At 43.8% G+C, this 18747-nt stretch overlaps 1 protein-coding gene across 1 annotated transcript in view; it reads right to left on the reverse strand.

The window, feature by feature from the left end:
• Nucleotides 1–18747, reverse strand: part of LOC108785611 (serine palmitoyltransferase 3-like) — a 113505-nt gene that overhangs the window by 67977 nt on the left and 26781 nt on the right. The window contains exons 2-5 of the mRNA XM_018554723.1: nucleotides 16524–16712; nucleotides 14558–14712; nucleotides 12310–12458; nucleotides 5213–5337 (exon numbers count right to left, since the gene is read on the reverse strand). Of these exons, the coding sequence (XP_018410225.1) occupies nucleotides 5213–5337; nucleotides 12310–12458; nucleotides 14558–14712; nucleotides 16524–16712 (618 nt within the window). The remainder of the gene's footprint in view (nucleotides 1–5212; nucleotides 5338–12309; nucleotides 12459–14557; nucleotides 14713–16523; nucleotides 16713–18747) is intronic.

Below are 18747 nucleotides of genomic sequence, written 5' to 3' on the forward strand. Positions count from 1 at the left end.
GCTGCCCTAGGCAAGACAAAACCCGGCACCCCCCCCCCCCCCCCCCACCCCATCCCCCCTCTGGCTTTGGAAAGTCCCCCGGCATGCTCAGGTTTAATGCAAGTCAATGGACCTGCATTAGACATGAGGACGTCAGCGGTCCTTGGATCACCAGAGCCAAGGATAGAAGAGTATGCATGGACCAGTCTAGCAGCATAGTGTGACCAAGGTGAGTATATCTGCTTAATTTGGGCCCCCTAGACAAGACAAGCATTTAAATGGGTAGCCCCATTGCAAAGGTAATTTTTTTTTTTTTAAAGCCCATCTTCAGCTGCCCCCTTCAGTCCCCTCAACCTCAAACTCCTTACTGCAACACTGATCATTGCGCACTTAATCATGTGTGAACATTGTTCTGTGCTGGGTCAGCACGATGATCTCCGCGGGTGTGTCAATGACAGCATGGAGCAAAACAAATGGCAAACGCACTCATCAATTTGTTACCAGCTTTACAGCAAGGTGCACATGGAAGGGCTTCAAACAGTAAAACAGCAAAAAGTTTCCCAGCACACTCGTCAGCCAGCATGCAAAAAAAACCAAAAAAAAAAAAAAAAGGTTTTGGTTAGAAAGGTTTTTTTTTGCATGCTGGCTGGCGAGTGTGCTGGGAAACTGTTTGCTGTTTTAATGACAGCATGGACTCCCAGGATGTGAGCTGAATGATGCCGGCTGTCATTCAATCTGGAAAAGGAGAGCAATCTACCGGCAGAAAGAACTTTCTACAGGGAAATTCACTAGGTTGAAAGCGAGTATTGAAACAAGAGCTGCTTTATTTAAAGTGCTGGGCAAATGATTATTTTATTATTACCAGGGATTATGCTTTAAATAAATAAAATAAATCATACGGGCTGGCAAACCTGTGCTTGACCTATGCAAGAGGCTTATGTTGCCCCCGAGATCTCACTTTGAGCTGGAATGCAACCCTTTACTATCCAATTATCTCTCGAATTGTTCAGATCTTTTTCAACTGAGAAATAATTGCGTTGTTTGCTGCGTAGTGAAAAGGTATTGTAGAATGAGCACATGTGGTGCAGTTAGAATGGCGTCACCTGGGGATATCTATCTAAAAATACAGCAGAGATTTCCCTGGTAGCAGAGATTGCTGACAAACACAGCTTGGTCACAACGACGTATTACAAGGTAATGGGATAGAAACACAAAGCTGATGTTTGACTTGTTGAATGGATTATGGAACAAACAGAAATTGCCATCCCTTGTTTTCCATTTAATCCAACCTGCAGCATGCAATTATAGACTTGTACATTTATTAGTTCTCATAAGAACAGATAACACAAGTCTGGCACATTGAACAGTCTAAAACAAATAACTATTTGCAGGACAGACTTCAACTATCTGTTTACCATAACTCCCCTCCCCCCAACAAAAAATAGATGTGTAGTTTGTACAGGTAGTTCAATGCCAACTAATTTATTTTACTAGGGATGCACCGATATATCGGCCGAAAGTGCCATTTTCCTGCCGATACATCGGCGCATCCTTGATTTCTTTCCTCCCTGCTGGGCGCTGCTCTATGCCCCAGCGGGGAGAAGAGAAAGTGACAGCCGCCCGAGCGCTGCGGTGGAGAGCGCTGTGAGCGGCCAGTGTCTCCTCCCACACCGCTCTGCTGCCTATCACAGAGCGGTGTGTGGGTGGAGACAGCGCTGTCACAGGAGGCTGGGCTTTCCTCTCTACACCGCTCGATCAGCCTCCTGTGACATTGGTCAGAGAGAAGAGCAAGGTACACACACTCAGCGATCAGTGCTCGCTGAGTGTTTGTACATAATTGAGGATAGGGTATGTTAACTATATCCTCAATTATGAGTGAATGGGAGTGATCTACATCACCCCCATTCATTCATAATTGTAGTTATAGTAAACAAACAATGTTCTCATGTTATCAATGAACAGGAACACTCAGAGGATTCCTGTTCATTGATAACAGGGGACACAGAAAAAGAGATTGAATTTGTATAAATCAGAAAAAAAAAATTCTGATTGTAATTTATAAACACACAACACTTTGCTTCATCTGCAAATACAAACATAGGAGAACTGACACTTTTTTATAGCAAGGGTACATAAAAGGCAGCACAAATACCAACTTACAAAAACAAACAAACATGAAAATGCATTGCAGCCTCCTGGGCCGTCATTATGATCAGGGTGGCAGCCATATCAACGCTGTCGAATATGCTTACAAGTGGTGATACTTTAAAGTGACACTAAGTTCAGGTGCTAAATCTTAAAAACAGATAGTATCCCGGTGGCACAGGGTGCCAACGTTATTACACTCTCTGTTCCCTCAGGTCTCACTTCTCTGTTGGCGCTGCCAGTCGGGTCCTGGGTCCCCGTTTCACATCTTTTGGACATGCTCAAAAGGTTTTCCCCTTCTGGGACCAAGTCTTGGAGATCACTGAAAAGCTGACCATGACAACCTTGAAAAATAACACTGCAGCATGCTTGCTACACCTTTCCGACTGCTCCATGAGTCGCTATAAATCAACCCTAGCCGTGCACTTGTTGAATGCTGCCTGTGCCTGCATCCCGATTTTGTGGAAACGCACGACTCCCCCCCCCCTTCACATGTGGATTGTTAAAGTAGACGCAATATACCGTATGGAGGACCTTTCCTCCACCCTTAAAAACACAGAGGGGAAGTTCAAGTCCACTTGGAGCCCATGCCTGGCCTTCCAATACTCAGAGACCTACTCCCGGCAAACGTTGCTGGTTCCCCGGGCTGAGTCTGGCTGTGACCCCCGATGGTCAACCCCGGTCTGCCTACTTTGGATGTTGTATCGGAGGGGTAACCCAACTTCTGTTCACCTCTTAGCTCTCATAGTCATCTCTTCCTTGCTCGTCCATATGCCCTCTCTCTGCTGTTTTCCAGCTGGCAATGTATGTGTCATTACCGACCTCCTGTCCCTTGTTTTTGACACCCTTTACTTTTCTCTACCATTGTCCCTCTACTTCCTTCACTTTAGATATTATATATGATATTTCGTTTTTGCAGTATTAGTAAGAGGATGTTCTCTGCCCCCACGTGACTTACGCAGCACGAGATTCTATACCTTTCCTCGTGACTCTCTCTAAAATGTGTAACAACAAGGATGGGGATGCATATGCTTTCCGTTTTAACGATGTTGAATTTGCTATGCATGCACCAAGCGGCAACGATCCACTGCAATGCTGTTTGGACTGGAATGTTCATCCATGTGCTGTAGTACAATATTTACATTGTTCTGGATCTGATATGCATATCCCTGTAACGTTTGCTGTGCAACTGTTGCATTGAGACGTTGTCTTTTATATGCTTTTCTATGTTTTAAATTTGTAAAAATTAAAAATCTTAAAAATGCATTCAAGTACCTTAACTATTCACAAAAATGTATCTTATTTGTGCATCTCTCAGGTGTAGATTCTCAAATCATCTCTGAATTGGTGCTGACACTGTCCTTCCTTCTGGAGGGTGGCTACTTTTGTTCCCCATGGCCCCTGTGTGTGTTGTAAAGCAGTAGTTCTCAACCTGTGTAATCTCAGGACCCACATTTGTCCTCGGTCATTAAGTCGCGACCCAAGTCGCACTGCAATGGAACGCACAGCATTAGGGTACCGCGCATTCCAGTGCGGGCGTACGAACTGTGGGTGGGAGGTGCGTTTGGGGTACCATGAATGGCAACGCAACACACCTCCCACACCAGAACGTGCGGTAGGTGCGATTGCGTGGTACAGTGCATTAATCACACGGTACTATGCGATTAACGCACTTTACTAGTGTGAACGGGCCCTCAAAAACACTGACATACATACACATACACAGACACAATCTCACACACTTACAGACATTCACATACATACTCTAAAAATGTTTGTTTTTTTTCTTAATTTTTTTTTTAATGTCCCAGTCTTCCTACCTTACGAGAACTGGAGTGGATCCTCAGCCTGGGGTCCATTGTGGGCTGCTGTGCTGTGACGGAGCTCCATCCATATGTGCATTGCTGGTACAGCTCCCTTGAGTGCCCTGTAGAGGTGCCGGGAGCCAGAATGTGATGTCACTCCGGTCCAAGCATCTCTAGAGGACACGTGAGGGAGCTGTAAGCAATGCACGTATGGATGGAGCTCCCTTGCGGCCATAGCCCCATCCCATCCCACCACAGGCACCGGGCAGCATATTTTGAATGGCTGCTTGGCATCAGAACTGAAAATGCTGCGCTAGGGGGAGACACAGGAGCCTCTAACCTAGAAAAGTGGAAGGCATGTGGGACCCACTGAACACAGGGTCGGGACCCACTTTTGGGTCACGACCCACCAGTTGAGAACCAAGGTTGTAAAGTAACCACCGCTCCAAGCTCGCCCCCCATAATAAACTATCATTTCAATTACAAATTAGTAACTAAACGTGAGACTGTAGTACATCCCCGGACCGAGCCTAAAGCGGTGGCTACTTGCCAACACACACAGGGACTATGGGGAACAAAAGTAACTCACTGGATTTCTGGCAAATCAGCAAGTATTTTTCTGTAATTGTTTTTAAAGAAAAAAAACATGGGGAAATAAGCATGTGTTGTACTGTATTTGTTTTGTTTTTAATTTTGCAGAGAACTAAACTTACTGAAAGACTGATAATTTGATATTTGCTATATTAAAAGGAATATGTCATGACTCCACTATTTTATATCCTCTATTTTGTAAAGCGCTGAGCAAATTGTTGGCGCTATATAAATCCTGTATAATAATAATAATAATAATGACGGCTATTACCTTTCACAACAAAGGGTCCGATTTAGAGTTAAAGGGTTGTGCTAGTTTGGGGGCAGAGCACAAGGACAAGCTTGCCCTGTAACTAGCACTTCTTCCAGCAGTCAGGCAATAGCAGCCTCCTGTGCCGTTATGTAAGCCTTTGCAGTAATATGTAACAGACAAACTCCCTTTAAGAAGCCATTAATATAAAGGCTCATAGCTGCTACACCAGAGGTAGGCAACCACAGTATTCCAGCTGTTGTGAGAATACAAATCCCGTCATGCCTCTGCCTCTAGAAGGCCATCAGAGTCTTGCAGAGACTTGTAGTTCCACAACAGCTGGCGTACTGGGGCTGCCTACCCCTGTGCTATAGAATTATTACTAACATAGTGAAATTTTCAGTATTTCAATGTATGAAGAACGGATAAGGAAACAAATTACCTTCCCTACAAGTGCCGGAATATTTGTCGAGTTTGTGGCAAAGCCCATGCTGAATACCATTGCCGCCTCCACACTGAGGAACTCTGCCACCAAATCCTCCAGCTCTTGGTGTTTGTCCAAATGCCCTGAAAAGGAATACTGTAATTAACACGTGCTTTAATAATCCTGGATAAGAGGAACATGAAGAAGATTAACACAAATACCCTTCACCTAATTACCCAAAAGTGAAGTGCGCCACGGTTTAAATGGACGCTCCACATGCAAGCACATTGTAACCTGACAACAGACTGTCACATACCCCAAGGTGGAATTCAGAGTATCAGGAAAATGTATGGAAATAATTCTAGTCTCAGCACCGAGACCCATATACTGTAGAGACGACCTGAGTGACAAACACAGATCAATTCCAGCTCTGCTGCAATATTGATCAAGTGATGTATCTGGATCAGGAATAGGCAGAACAGCATTTACACCAACCAAGAGATACAAACTATCATCTCAGTAGGTTGTGGACTATGCAAACCGACCAATCAGAAAATTTTAATACAAAACACACTACACTTGAGGTTGCTATAAGCAGATCTTTGATTTCCTACTACACAAAACATGATTTGTTTAAACAGCACAAGAAAAAAACAAACTTAAAAGATAAGGATAATGAACTGTCTAAATATTACAATTTTGTCCAACAGCTGATGACACCATTAACCACTTGAAGTCCGCGCTGTTAAACCCCCTTCCTGGCCAGGCCATTTTTCAGTATTCAGCGCTGTGGTACTTTGACTGACGTTTATTCCGTCATGCAACGCTGTACTGAAATTAATTTTATACCATTTTTTGGGGACACATAGAGCTTTCTTTAGGTGGTATTTATTCACCACTGGGGGGTTTATTTTTTTTACTATATAACAAAAAAAAGTACCCTAAATTTTGTAAAAAACCTGTTTCTCTTTGCAATGTTATGGAACATTTATTATCACTCCAATTTTTTGGTAAATAGTCACCAAACATGTCAAGCCTTGAATTTGCGCGTGCCCGCGAAATCGCACACACACCCAAAATTGGCCATAGGCGGTGCTTTAAAAGCTTTTACTGCTCATCAGTTTAGTGCAGGGGTAGGCAACCTTGGCGCTCCGGCTGTGCTGAAACTACATATCCCATCATGCTTTTGCCTCTGGGAGTCATGCCTGTGGCTTGCAATGCCTTATGGGATTTGTAGTTTCAGCACAGCTGGGGAGCCAAGGTTGCCTACCCCTGGTTTAGTGTTATCAGTAATAAATGGCACTAAAATTATTGCTTTCATTCCGACGTTCGCGGCGATATGTAACATGTGTGGCACAATGGGCGGAATCGTAGTTTTCGCACGTTGGCGCACGCTTGCGTGTGTATGTGGGAGGGGCGGGGGACTTTACAAAAATGTTTTTGTTATTTTACTTTATTTTTATTTGTTACTATTTTTTAGCTTCTTTATGCTTTAATTTTTTTTAACTTTTTTTTTTTACACTTAACTTTATTGCTATCAAATAGGGGGCTAGGAAGCTCCCTATGTGATAGCCAATTCACATGACAGTCATCTTTATGAAGACATCAGGGGTCTCCAAGAACCCTGATGTCACAGAGGAACCCCCAGAGAAGCTGATGAAGCAAAGATCCGCTTCCCTCCGGCTTCTGTACCGGAGAGTGACAGAGGAATGCGGAAGTGATGTAATATACATCACTTCCTGCATTCAGGGACAGGGAAAGAGTTCAAAGGGAGATTGTGTAGTGAGCTCCCTTTGATCTCCACTGACAGAGTCGCCGTGCCTGTCCCAGCGGATCTCGGGACCGGCAGCGGCGGCCACACACCCGCACATACTACAAGTGATCGGGTGTCTCTACAGACGCCCGATCGCTTGAATGTAAACAGCCATCGCCAGCTGTTTACATTGCTGACAGTTTCCCCCTCATGTGCGCGCAAGCGGGGTGAGGGGAAGGACGTCTTAAGACGTCCTCCCGCTCCTATTCAGGAACGGCCATGGATGGCAAGTGGTTAAACAGGAACTTTACCCTTATCTTTAAAATGACAACAAAGGCCCATCAAGAAATGTTTATTAAGATAATATAGATAACGTCAGGTTTCCTTTTCTTTGAATACCTGATTTTCCTTTCCCTCCCCATTCTTCTCATGGTGGCCATTTTTACTAAGGTCAGAGTTAGGGATGCACCGATACTGTTTTTTCGGTATTGAGTACCGATATTTTTTTTTTTACGGTACTCGCCGATATGGAATGCCAATACCAGCAGTCCCATTAAAGGAAGCCGGGAGGTATATAATGACTCGTCACCCGTCACCAGGTGACGCGGGAGCAAGGAGCCGGAACTGGCCAATCAGGAAGTCGGGGGGCGGGTAAGGACTCGCCCCCTGGCTTCCTGATTGGTGAGCTTCCCGACCAATCAGGAAGCCAGGCGGCAAGTCATTACACGGCGTACGGCTTTCTGAAAGGCCCGACAAGCCGTCTCCATGCTCCCTCGTCACCAGGTGACGAGGGAGCATGAGGCCGGCTTTCTGGTCAATCAGGAAGCCTGGGGTGGGTAACGACTCGCCACCCGGCTTCCTGATTGACCAGCTTCCCGACCGATCAGGAATCTGGGCAGCGAGTCATTACACGCTGCCTGACTTCCTGATTGGTCAGGAAGCCGGCTCCATGCTCCCTCGTCACCAGGGAGCATGGAACAGGCTTCCTGGCCAATCAGGAAGCTGGGCAGCGTGTAATGACTTGCTGCCCGGCTTCCTGATACCAGAGGTTCTGGCATCGGTGAGTACATGAGTACTCTCCCAAATACTCGGTATCGATGCATCCCTAGATAGATTAATCTAGCTATCTCCCTTTACTTCCAGGAACTCTAGCACATGTGACCAGGACATGTGATCATGCACATCATTTCAGGGGGGAAAATGCCTTTCCCTCACATCTCTCATGATTTTGCAACTTACAAATGGGGTTTTCCAGCAATGCACTATGATGCAACCTTCCCAGGATGAATCACTAAGGGGTTGTTCACACCAAGCGCGGAGCAGATCTAGAGCAGAGCAGGTGCAGACCGGATCAAAACTGCGTCCAATGTATTCCAATGGTATTTTGAGCTCCAGTTCACATCTCATCATGCAGATCCAGAGCAGGTAAAAAAACTGCAGCAGGCCCTATTTTACCTGCTCTGGATCTGCTCTGAAATGCATCAAAACGCATGCAGATGCCTGGAATGCACTGAAAGCCCATTTTAAACGTAAAAAATTTTTTTTATTTGTTTTACCAAAAAGAGCCCGGAACGCGTCAAAAACGCGTCTAAAAGACTAGCGTGCATGTGCAGAAACCTGACCGGATCTGCTCTGCATTTGGTGTGAACAAGGTCTTAGGCATGGGCTACATCACTAATGCCTAAGAGGACCAGGAAGTGGAAAACCAGTAAGTGGAAAATATGTTAATTTAACTAATCAATGTAAGATGATTTCCCAGGGAGCATCTGTTTGATCGAAAACAAGACTGCTTGGAGTCTCTAATGATGAAAAACAGTACTCTCTGTAGATCTATGCAATCTTTGCTAAGGCTTTACGTCACAAAAGGGAGCTTGGAAGAACCTTTATTATGCATTGAAAAGATATTATCGTTGAAATAATAATGTGATATAACAATTATGACATTTGGATGAAGTGCAAACTTTAACAGCTGACCAGTGCACTTTAAAATGATCTTCAAGAACACAATGCTACTAAAGTAGTGTGCCTAAGCTTGGCACTATTAGGTCACATGCGGGAGCTCAGCAGCAATGTGTTTGGTTTTTTTCATTAACCATGAATGAGGTTCTTTCGTAATGTTGACGTGCCCTGCTGAGTAATGTGTGGTGTGAATTTTAAAAATACATCAATGTTAATTATAATCCTTAGCATGACAACAACGCCATAATTAAAGTATACAGTAAGTAAACAGTCACTAAAATCTCATAAGCATTAACACCTTCATGTAATATGAAAAGCCATTTTGAATATTTTTAAATCTGCAGGTTTCATTATATAATACCTAGTAATCCTGCCATGAAGATCCATGAACAGGTACTTCCTGATATAGGGTGACAACACCCTATCAACACCAATCACCCAACTCTTCTTCTGTGTTGACACCCTGTCACATGAGCTTCCAATGTAGACTACAAATGGTGTCAACAAACAGTATAAAGTCCACAGTTGTTGCCAACCTGAGAAATGGCATGCAACCACCCCTGGAGTGCATGCAGAGCCGTCCGAGGAGCTTTACATTCAAGTGATCGAGTGTCTCGAGACGCCCGATCGCTTATATTACCAGCAGCTGTCACTGCCGTTGCCGGTCCCGAGATCCGTTGTGCCCGATGCGGCCGGGACCGGCACGATCTCCCTTTGATCTATTCTCCAGTGCTGGAATGCAGGAAGTGATGTATATTACATCACTTCCTGCATTCAGTGTCACTTTCCAGCTACAGAAGCTGATGAAGCAGATCTCTGCTTCATCAGCTTCTCTGGGGGTCCCTAGGTGACATTAGGGGTCTCGGAGACCCCAGATGTCTTCATAAAGAGGACCTGTCATGTAAATTGGCTATCACAAAGGGGGCTTCTTAGCCCCCCCATGTGATAGCAATAAAGTCGTGTAAAAAAAAAAAGTACCGTATATACTCGAGTATAAGCCGAGATTTTCAGCCCATTTTTTTGGGTGAAAAGTGCCCCCCTCGGCTTATACTCGAGTCAGCGCCAGCGCGTCTTCTTACTTACCTCGCCGAGCGTCGCGTCACTGCTGCTCGGTGTGCGGCGCTCCGAGCGGGGTCATCTGGCAGTCTCCGGGTCCTAATTTAGGTGGCCGGAGACTGCCAGATGACATAAAAAAAAAATAAAGAAGCATTAAAAAAATGTAAAAATATATATTTATTTTTTTAAAAGTCCTCTGCCCCCCACATACACATGCAGATATGCGTCGGGTGTGCCTACGTGCGAAAACAACGATTGCGCCTAGTGTGCCGCACATGTTACATATAACTGCAAACGTAGGAGTGTGAGCAATAATTTTAGGGCCATTAATTACTGATAACACTAAACTGATGAGCGGTAAAAGCGTTTCAAGCATCACCTATGGCCAATTTTCAGTGTAGTCGTTTGTTGCGATTTTGCGGGCGCACGCAATTTTAAGGCTCGACATGTTTGAGGTCTATATACCCTATGTGACCCCCTCTTTTACGTTTTACAAAAAATATGGGTTTTATAACATAACGTAGGGAAAGTTTGTTATTTTTTAAATTTACTGTACTTTTTTCATGATATAGAAAAAAATAACCCCCCCGTGGTGATTTTATATACCACCAAAAGAAAGCTCTATCTGTCCCCCAAAAATGTTAACATAAATTGCAAGGCTCTAGGCCGGTCATGCTGACTGGTGAGACACCCTAGAATGTATATATACATACACACATTCAGTTAGGGCTCACAGTCACTTTACAGCATGTGTTAGCGAGATCCTATATGCAAAGGTGCACTGAGACACTTCCTTGCCGGCTGGGTAAAAAAGGGATCGCTCCCACCCTTACAGCAACACTGCAGTATGTAAGTCACCAGTGAGGCAAAGAAAACCTGTCATCAGAAAAATATGTGGGCTGCCACCCACCTCAGACAGTACTATTTGCTTGGCTGTTATACAACATCCGGCTGAAATACTTTTTGAGTAAAGGAGCTGGTACAAGTACAGTAATACCTCGGTTCACAAACGCTACTGTTCACGAACAATTCGGTTCGCGAACAAAAAGTTCAGCAAAATTTTGCTTTTGTTCACAAACTCCAAATCGGGTGACGAACAGGGCCGCGGCCATCTTCGCCGCACACTTGCTGTGAAACTTTTTTGCACATACAGTATTTGATTCGATTATGTTACTTCAAAAGTGTCCATGAGCTGTAGGTCTAATAATCTAATTGGGGATTCCTTGAGACTCAAAAACTATTTCAAGTGTTTCTCTGTTTCTTTCATGGCAGCTTTACCGATCTCCAGAAGCATATTAACTAGAAAAGGTTGGCCATGTGACTAGCTAGTCTGGGTCAATGAGTTTTCAGGACGTCATTCAAGAATAAACAATTCAACACAGCTAACAGGTTTTTCCACTGTTTCCAGAAGCCTGTTGAAAATGTAACATTATATAAAACATAACATGATGAGAAATGTGTGTGCGTTGTTTTTCTAGCGTTATAAAAAGAAAAGGAAAAAGTACAAGTTTCTTAAATGTGTTGTATAAGTGTCAGAAGGTGTTGTCATTTTTTTAATCATTCATGCTAGAAGAAAGTGCAGAATAACATGTAGCAGAGTCAGTATAGAACAATGTTTAACCTGTAATGTGCGTCTGAGTTCACTGGATTTAATTACAAGCTTTTCCCTTAGGCCAAGAAAAGGTAAAGCAGTTAGCAGTTCACATATTTGATAAAACTTAGCGATAGCTATTTTCCACAGATCAGTAACCACACACACCACACCAGGGACATGCGGTCAGGGGAGGCAGAGCCTCACCTAGTATTATGGAGGAAAAAGACTTGAAGCCGAGAGCTTTTTCTCCATTCAGTTCGGCTGGTAATAGGTTACAGAGCAGGGAAAGCCTCACCGCTGCGTAACCTGTCATGGACAGAGCGCTGCATGTTAAATTACAGGCGGTGTTTCATCCGGCTTTTGACAGCTAGTTAGGTTACACAACAGCGGGCTTCCCCACTGCTTGTGTAATCTAACATAGTGAGGCAAGAGGTGTCACAGCCACTACTCTGTGTTAGAGGTGTGAGCTCTGTGGATGGTTTGGATCAATGGCAAAGTGCCAATGGTCCAATAAAAAAAAAAAACATAAATCAAAAAAACAAACAAACACTGAGGACATCGATCTCAATGCCTCACAAGTGGCTCTCCAGTGATGAGCAAGTGAGGAACAGGGAGGCTCCTCCCATCCACACATAGCTTGGTTACCGAGTTGGGGCGGAGCTTTGGTGGGATGGAGCGGGCTGGGGATGCCTCACCCAGCACGGAAGGCACCAAACGTCACTGCACCACACGCACCATGGTCATCCTCCTTACCCATCTCCTGTCTGTTACTGCATACTCCAGCTCCGTATGCCTGCAATATATCCTTCACTGTCTCCAGGGACTCTTCATCCTTCTCTGCAAAGCCAAGATAGTTATATGATCCCATGTTTATCACGTCTTTAATTACTTTTCCCGTGTACCTAAAATGAAAAGAACATAGAAATACGTTTTGTTTGTTTTTCTTTAAAGTGTATCTAAACCCAAGAACCAAAATGTAATATATTATAGCCTATGAATGCTTAAGCTGGCCATAGTGTAGACACTGTCGGCACTCTTCCGGCCAGCATCCCTTGATCAGCAAATCGAAGGAGTCGGTTGCAAGATCTTTGGCTGAATGGAGCTTGCAGCCAATTAAATCAGCAGGGGATTTCTCCAACTCATAAGCATTGATGGAGGAATCTGTTATATTTTCTTTGTTCAGCATGCAGGTTTAACAAAGAAAATATAACAGTGTACACACAGCTTCAGATGTGGTGGCTGCACTCGTTTTCTTTTTTATCAGTCTGTTTTTTATTTTATTTTCTGTAATCTTGCCATTAACACACTTCCTGTCCAAGAGTGACAATGTTCACTTTTTGTATCTATGGAGAAGAAGCATTGTCACCGTAGGAAAGCAAGTATGTTAGGACTAAAGAACACCTTCTCCTCCTTATACTATAGGTAACCTGGACAAGAAGAGAAGACTGCTTCGTGTTAAGCAGCGACATGGCATCTGAGTCCATACAATTTCCAGGTTTACGGAAAGGTTGGTAGTCCAGGAAAATGCAATTTGGAGAGTAATCTCCTTTGTCAAGCCTCTCTGAAACACGTTGCCTGAACTACCACTCCACTGTGACCTTGAGGTTGTATAGACTCCATGCCATTTCCTAACACTGTGCTGATCTATTCCACTACTGTTGCTCCGATCTTCCTGAGTATACTGCAGCCCACCTCGCCCACTGGCTATTGTTATAGGGGTCATCATGACTGGATCCTGGCTAATGATTATCTTGTAAGTACATTATTATTCATTTTCTTGTATATTAAAAGCTACTACACTATAAGTGCGCCCTCTTCTTGTTGCGCAGTGTTACCCAAGTACATGCTTGTGACATATGTCAGTCTAGATCCTGTGTAAACTGTAAACTTTTAGCGCCTGCTGATTTCATCAAGGAAATGTCGCTTCCCCTACATTCCTAAAAGGTATAAATAACCCGGTTCGTTGAGGGCATTGCATGTAGCTATCCAAGCACATCAATACAGTGGAGTGAAGTATGAGGAAGGAGGATATATTTTACATTAACAGCACATATCACGAACATTAGCCTTCTTAGCTGGATTTGCTGAAACATAGGTCGTAGTATGACGACACTGTAGACAAAGCTTTCTCTAATATTATATATTTTATATAAATATGACATTACTATTTTGCCTGTTATTATAGCAATATATCATAACGTACACTAACAGCATTGAAAGTGTTTGATACTCTTAGCAGAGATATATTCCAGCTTTAGGGCCGGTGCACACCTATGCGACACCCCACCGCGTGGCAATCGTGCATGATTCGTATAGGTGTGCACCGATCGCGATGTGGGTGCCATTATTTTCCAATGGCACCCCAGTCGCGCCGGGCGGATTGCGCGGTTTCCCACCGCGATTCCGAACATGATCGTAGCTAAGTAAGCCGCGCGCCGTGTATCGCAGCAAAAAAAAGGTACAGGTACAAGGTACTGTTTTACACGCAATCCTGTTCGGAAGCACGGGCGGAATCGCGGTGGGAAACCGCGCGATCCGCACGGCGTGACTGGGGTGCAATTGGAAAATAATGGCGCACACAGCACGATCGATGCATGATTGCCGCGGGGTGGAGTTTCGCATAGGTGTGCGCCGCCCTTAGGTTGAAAGCTGAACTCTGGGGTAAACGATATAAAAGCATTGTACAGGCATTGACACTCTTGAATCTTACTTGCCTCCATTATGTATTTTTCCAGATCTGTGCAGTAATCCAGCACATTTATCAGCCTATCAGATTCATATATTTATTCTCCAACTGTCATTCCTCATTATACATCTGAATCTGACGGGAGCCTTCAGGACAAGTGCTGCCCATTGAAACCTCACACATTCAAGTAATAAGGAAATGGAAGGAAGATACTGACAGGTTACCATGGGCAGCATCTCCATTTTTCCAGCATAATTATTATCTGAGACTAGTTAGTGGTGTGTTATAAAGACTCGTAATGGCAGAATGAGTCACCTATATGTCCAGTTGTAATCGTCTGTCAATCGCTCCATTAGGTCAAATTGAGGCCCCGGAACACTGCAGATAGGCCGATTCCAGTTGTCACGTACTCGCATGTATAGATTCCTTGTGTAAAAGTTTTCAAAGTCTTGATACAAAGGCACGAAGTCCTATATTGATATAAAAAAAATACATAAAATCAGTTATTTCTTTAACATACAGCTGCTGCAAACGTAGGTTCTGGTGAACTTGAATGGTGAGCACCATTATTTGGTCTTGCTATAGAAAGAGTAAGTGATTTAAAACCACAAAAGAAGAGGGCAAAAGAAGATGTGCACACCACAGGTGACTTTGCTAGACAACACTGAGAAACCCAGAATAAAGATGATCGCATAGGACCAGAGGAAAGGTCTATGTGCTGCCAATATCAGCCAATCAAGGCTTAGTTATAATTATTAATCTTCAACAGAATTCTTAAATGACTGATTTCTTTGGACCGCACAGTCATGCTACACTCTAGGGCTGCAGCTGATTATTAAGTTCGATTAATCGGATAGAAATAGTAAAAAAAAAAAAAAAAAAAAAAAAGGCTCCCGTGATGGAATTCTAGTTTTTATTGAGACTGTAGTCTATCATGGGAGCAATCTTGGAGCGGTGACCACTTTACAACACACACAGGTACTAACAGCAAATTTCTTGTCCACACGTTTGTATGCAGCAGATCTGAATGGCTTCCATTTCAGCTCCTTCATCACCCAGTGTCAGTGCTGCTGTATGGGGGGATGCAGGAGGCTGATGCCAAGTCAAATCTCACAAGTGTGTGTTATTGTTAATCTAGGGGATCCCAAGTAAAATGTAAAAATAGTCTCCTTAAAAGGGAAAAGCTTACAACTCTCCTGAGCGACTGAAGCAGCACATGTCTCTTATTGAGAAGAGGGAAGGAAGAGCCAGTACACAGAGATTTTGCATCAAGTTGGTCATTAAAACCTCCTATGGTAGCCCAAAATAGCCACACCCTTCTCTGACCCACAGGGCTATTTGCAAATAATAGAAAAAAACTTTGGTAGGTGAAACCATTTTGTATATGCATTTATTTTTTATGTAAAATATGAAAAAAATCTTTCCCTTTAAAATGTGACACAATAGAGTCCCAAGACTTTGCAGCCTATGCAACGTGTAGGTTTTTTTTTGTGAACAGGTTTTGAATGTCAGCCCCAATGGCTCCACATGTAGCAGACAGAATTCTGACTCTAATCGAGCATTCTGATTTTGATATAAGTAGCCTGGATAAAAAAGCATCATTATTTATGTTTGCAAGAATATAATCTCTAAATACAGCCCTGTGTGAAATATACTGAAGCTGACATTAGCTAGCATTGTCATCTGAAGCCTTTATTCACTTTTTTTTTATGCCTATTGGGAAGTTGTTTAAAATTTAGTACAAAATTGTACAAGGAATATGTACAATCTGAAAGCTGACTTGAAAAGGGATGTGCACTGAGCTTCTGTCTGCTGCCAGTCACCCAGAACCAAAGGCCTATTTAGTTTACTCTGTGCCGTGGATCAAAGAGGGAGTTATTTTGTAAGATTAGTTTTGTCCACAAACATAGGTTACACCATTCTCTTAAAGATCAACTTACTTGTCAGCGGGCCAGCGGCGAGTGAGGGAGCTCACATCGAGAGGAGCCGCGGCGTCTTTAGCTGCATGTGCGGTGGGCGTGGCTTCTGGGTCCTGTGTGGTGGGTGCAGCGTGTGACGTGCGGCTCAGGCTGTGTGTGGAGCCCTGAACAGGCTAATCAATCGATAGCCGACGAATCGATGACGGAAAACGTTGATAACGTTTTCCATCGTCGATTTTAATCGACTAAATCGATTAACTGTTGCAGCTCTACTACACTCCTCCAGATTTTAATGACCAGCACAAATCTCCTAAGACATATAACATTCTAAAATATTACCCTTGGGTATGTTCAATTCTTACTTTTTGCTCTTCCCTTTCTTCCGCCATATGACATTTCTCTAGTCCCCATGCTCTCAAGAAGTCCCGTAAGTAGCCAAATAAAGTCACAACACCAAAGCCTATGTAGGTGAACACGGCAACGTACAAAGGAGCTTCTTCAAAGGTCTCCTTGAACTCCCTGTTGTACAGGCCGCCATTTGCTGTTCCATTCTGCAGGGGGAAAAAAAAAGAGCTCCGGTAAACACAATTTGCATGTAAAATAATCAAAGAACATGCCCTTAACCCTTTCACGGCCAGAGGTCATTGAAGCCTAGATGCCCAGGCTAAATTTAGTAGCATTCAATAACTTGACTACATTCTCTATGACTAATTTGCTTTTTACCAACTTTTTAAACTTTTTAAAGCGTCTTCCTCCTTGAATGAGCACAGTGACAGGTACACATTAAGTAAACCTAACCACTTGTTTGCCTACTCATCTCTCCTACACTGGCATCCTCTGTACTGAGGATTACCCTTTCTACATAAAAATATGCCAAAGGTGGAATCTCCTGCTTTGTCAAATGTCATTCTGCAGCGACTCTTTTTAAAGTCTAAATTTATACCATCCAAACTTTAGTCATCCTGGTTGTCATTTCCTCTATACATCGCCCACTCGTGGCTGGTCAAGCTCCAAAGGTCCTCAAACATTTCTCTTTACACAACCAATATTTCCAAGCCATTGTAACGTGATGCATTTATCATTAGATGGGACACGCCACGCATAGTGCTTTACTTCAGTTCTCCACTACCGACACTCTATTTTTACATCACTATCTCCTTTCTTGAGCCATTCCTGCCTTGTGCCTACCATTGCCTATTGCAGCCAAAGCCCAAGTGTATTTATTAGGGATGCACCGATACCGGCATTTTGGTACTGAGTACGAGTACCGATAATTTTTTTTCGGTAGTCGCCGATACCAATTACCGAGTAACGGAAGTCCCATTCAGGAAGCCAGGTGGCGTGTAATGACCCGCCACCTGGCTTCCCGATTAGCCGGGAAATAGAAAGAAGGGAGTTGCGTCATTAGACGGCGCCCGGCTTCCTGATTGGACGGCTCGGGCTGGGCACCGGACGAAGGCCGCATTCTCGCTGGAGAGGCCCCGGGGGATGACAGGCTACACATACTAAGGTAAGGTAACCTTACCTCACGAGGCCAGCTTCCGGTCAATCGTGAAACCGGGCAGCGTGTAATGACGCGCTGCCCGGCTTCCTGATACCGGAAGTACTCGTGCTAGGCATCGGAGCATTTGGGCGAGTACGAGTACTTGCCCAAATACTCGGAATCGGCACCGATATCGATACTAGTATCGGTATCGGTGCATCCCTAGTATTTATCACAAAACATTTCTAAAAATAATTATCTACTTTTGTCCAATTGTGACGAATGTGTGATAATTATCAGCCCATATAGTCCAGGATACTGATGGTGCCGTTATATTTTGGTGAACAAATTATTATTATACAGGATTTATATAGCGCCAACAGTTTGCGCAGCACTTTACAATATAAGGAAGACATTACAATCACAATACAATTCAAGACAAGATAGTAAGGAGGGCCCTGCCCCTGAGGGCTTACAATCTAAAAGGGAGGTGCCAGTGATACATGAGGATGTAGCTGTGTGGGGATGAATTGTTTGAGAAAGTGATAATTCAGTGATTAGGTTGCGGTAGGATAGGCTTCCCTGAAGAGATGAGTCTTAAGGGATCGCCTAGAGGCAGTCAGAGTGGGAGATAGTCGGACAGGTTGGGGTAGAGAGTTCCATGGGATGGGAGAGACTCTAGTGAAGTCCTGGAGGCGAGCATGGGAGGAGTTGATGAGGGAGCTGGAAAGCAGGAGGTCTTTTGAAGAGCGGAGGAGACAGTTAGGGTGATACTTTGAGACAAGGTTTGAGATATAGCCAGGGGCAGAGTTGTGGATGGCTTTGTAAGTGGTTAATATTTTGATCCCTATCTATATAGTATATTCTATCCTTTGGGCCATTGGAAGCCAGTGTAGTGTCAGAATGTTTACTCTGATAAAATAAACAGTTCTCTATTTATGAAAATAGGCCAGGATCTGGAATTAACCCCTTCATGACTGAGGCCCTTTTTTCAATTTTTGCACCCATGTTATATTCCACATTTTAGGCCTGAAAATGACGTAAAACCCCCCAACATTATATATTTTCTGAATGCCAAGACCCTATAGAATAAAATGGTGGTA

The sequence above is a fragment of the Nanorana parkeri genome, unplaced genomic scaffold (genome assembly GCF_000935625.1).
Source record: "Nanorana parkeri isolate BGI_ZX_2015 unplaced genomic scaffold, ASM93562v1 scaffold170, whole genome shotgun sequence".
NCBI classification, from domain to species: Eukaryota; Metazoa; Chordata; class Amphibia; order Anura; family Dicroglossidae; genus Nanorana; species Nanorana parkeri.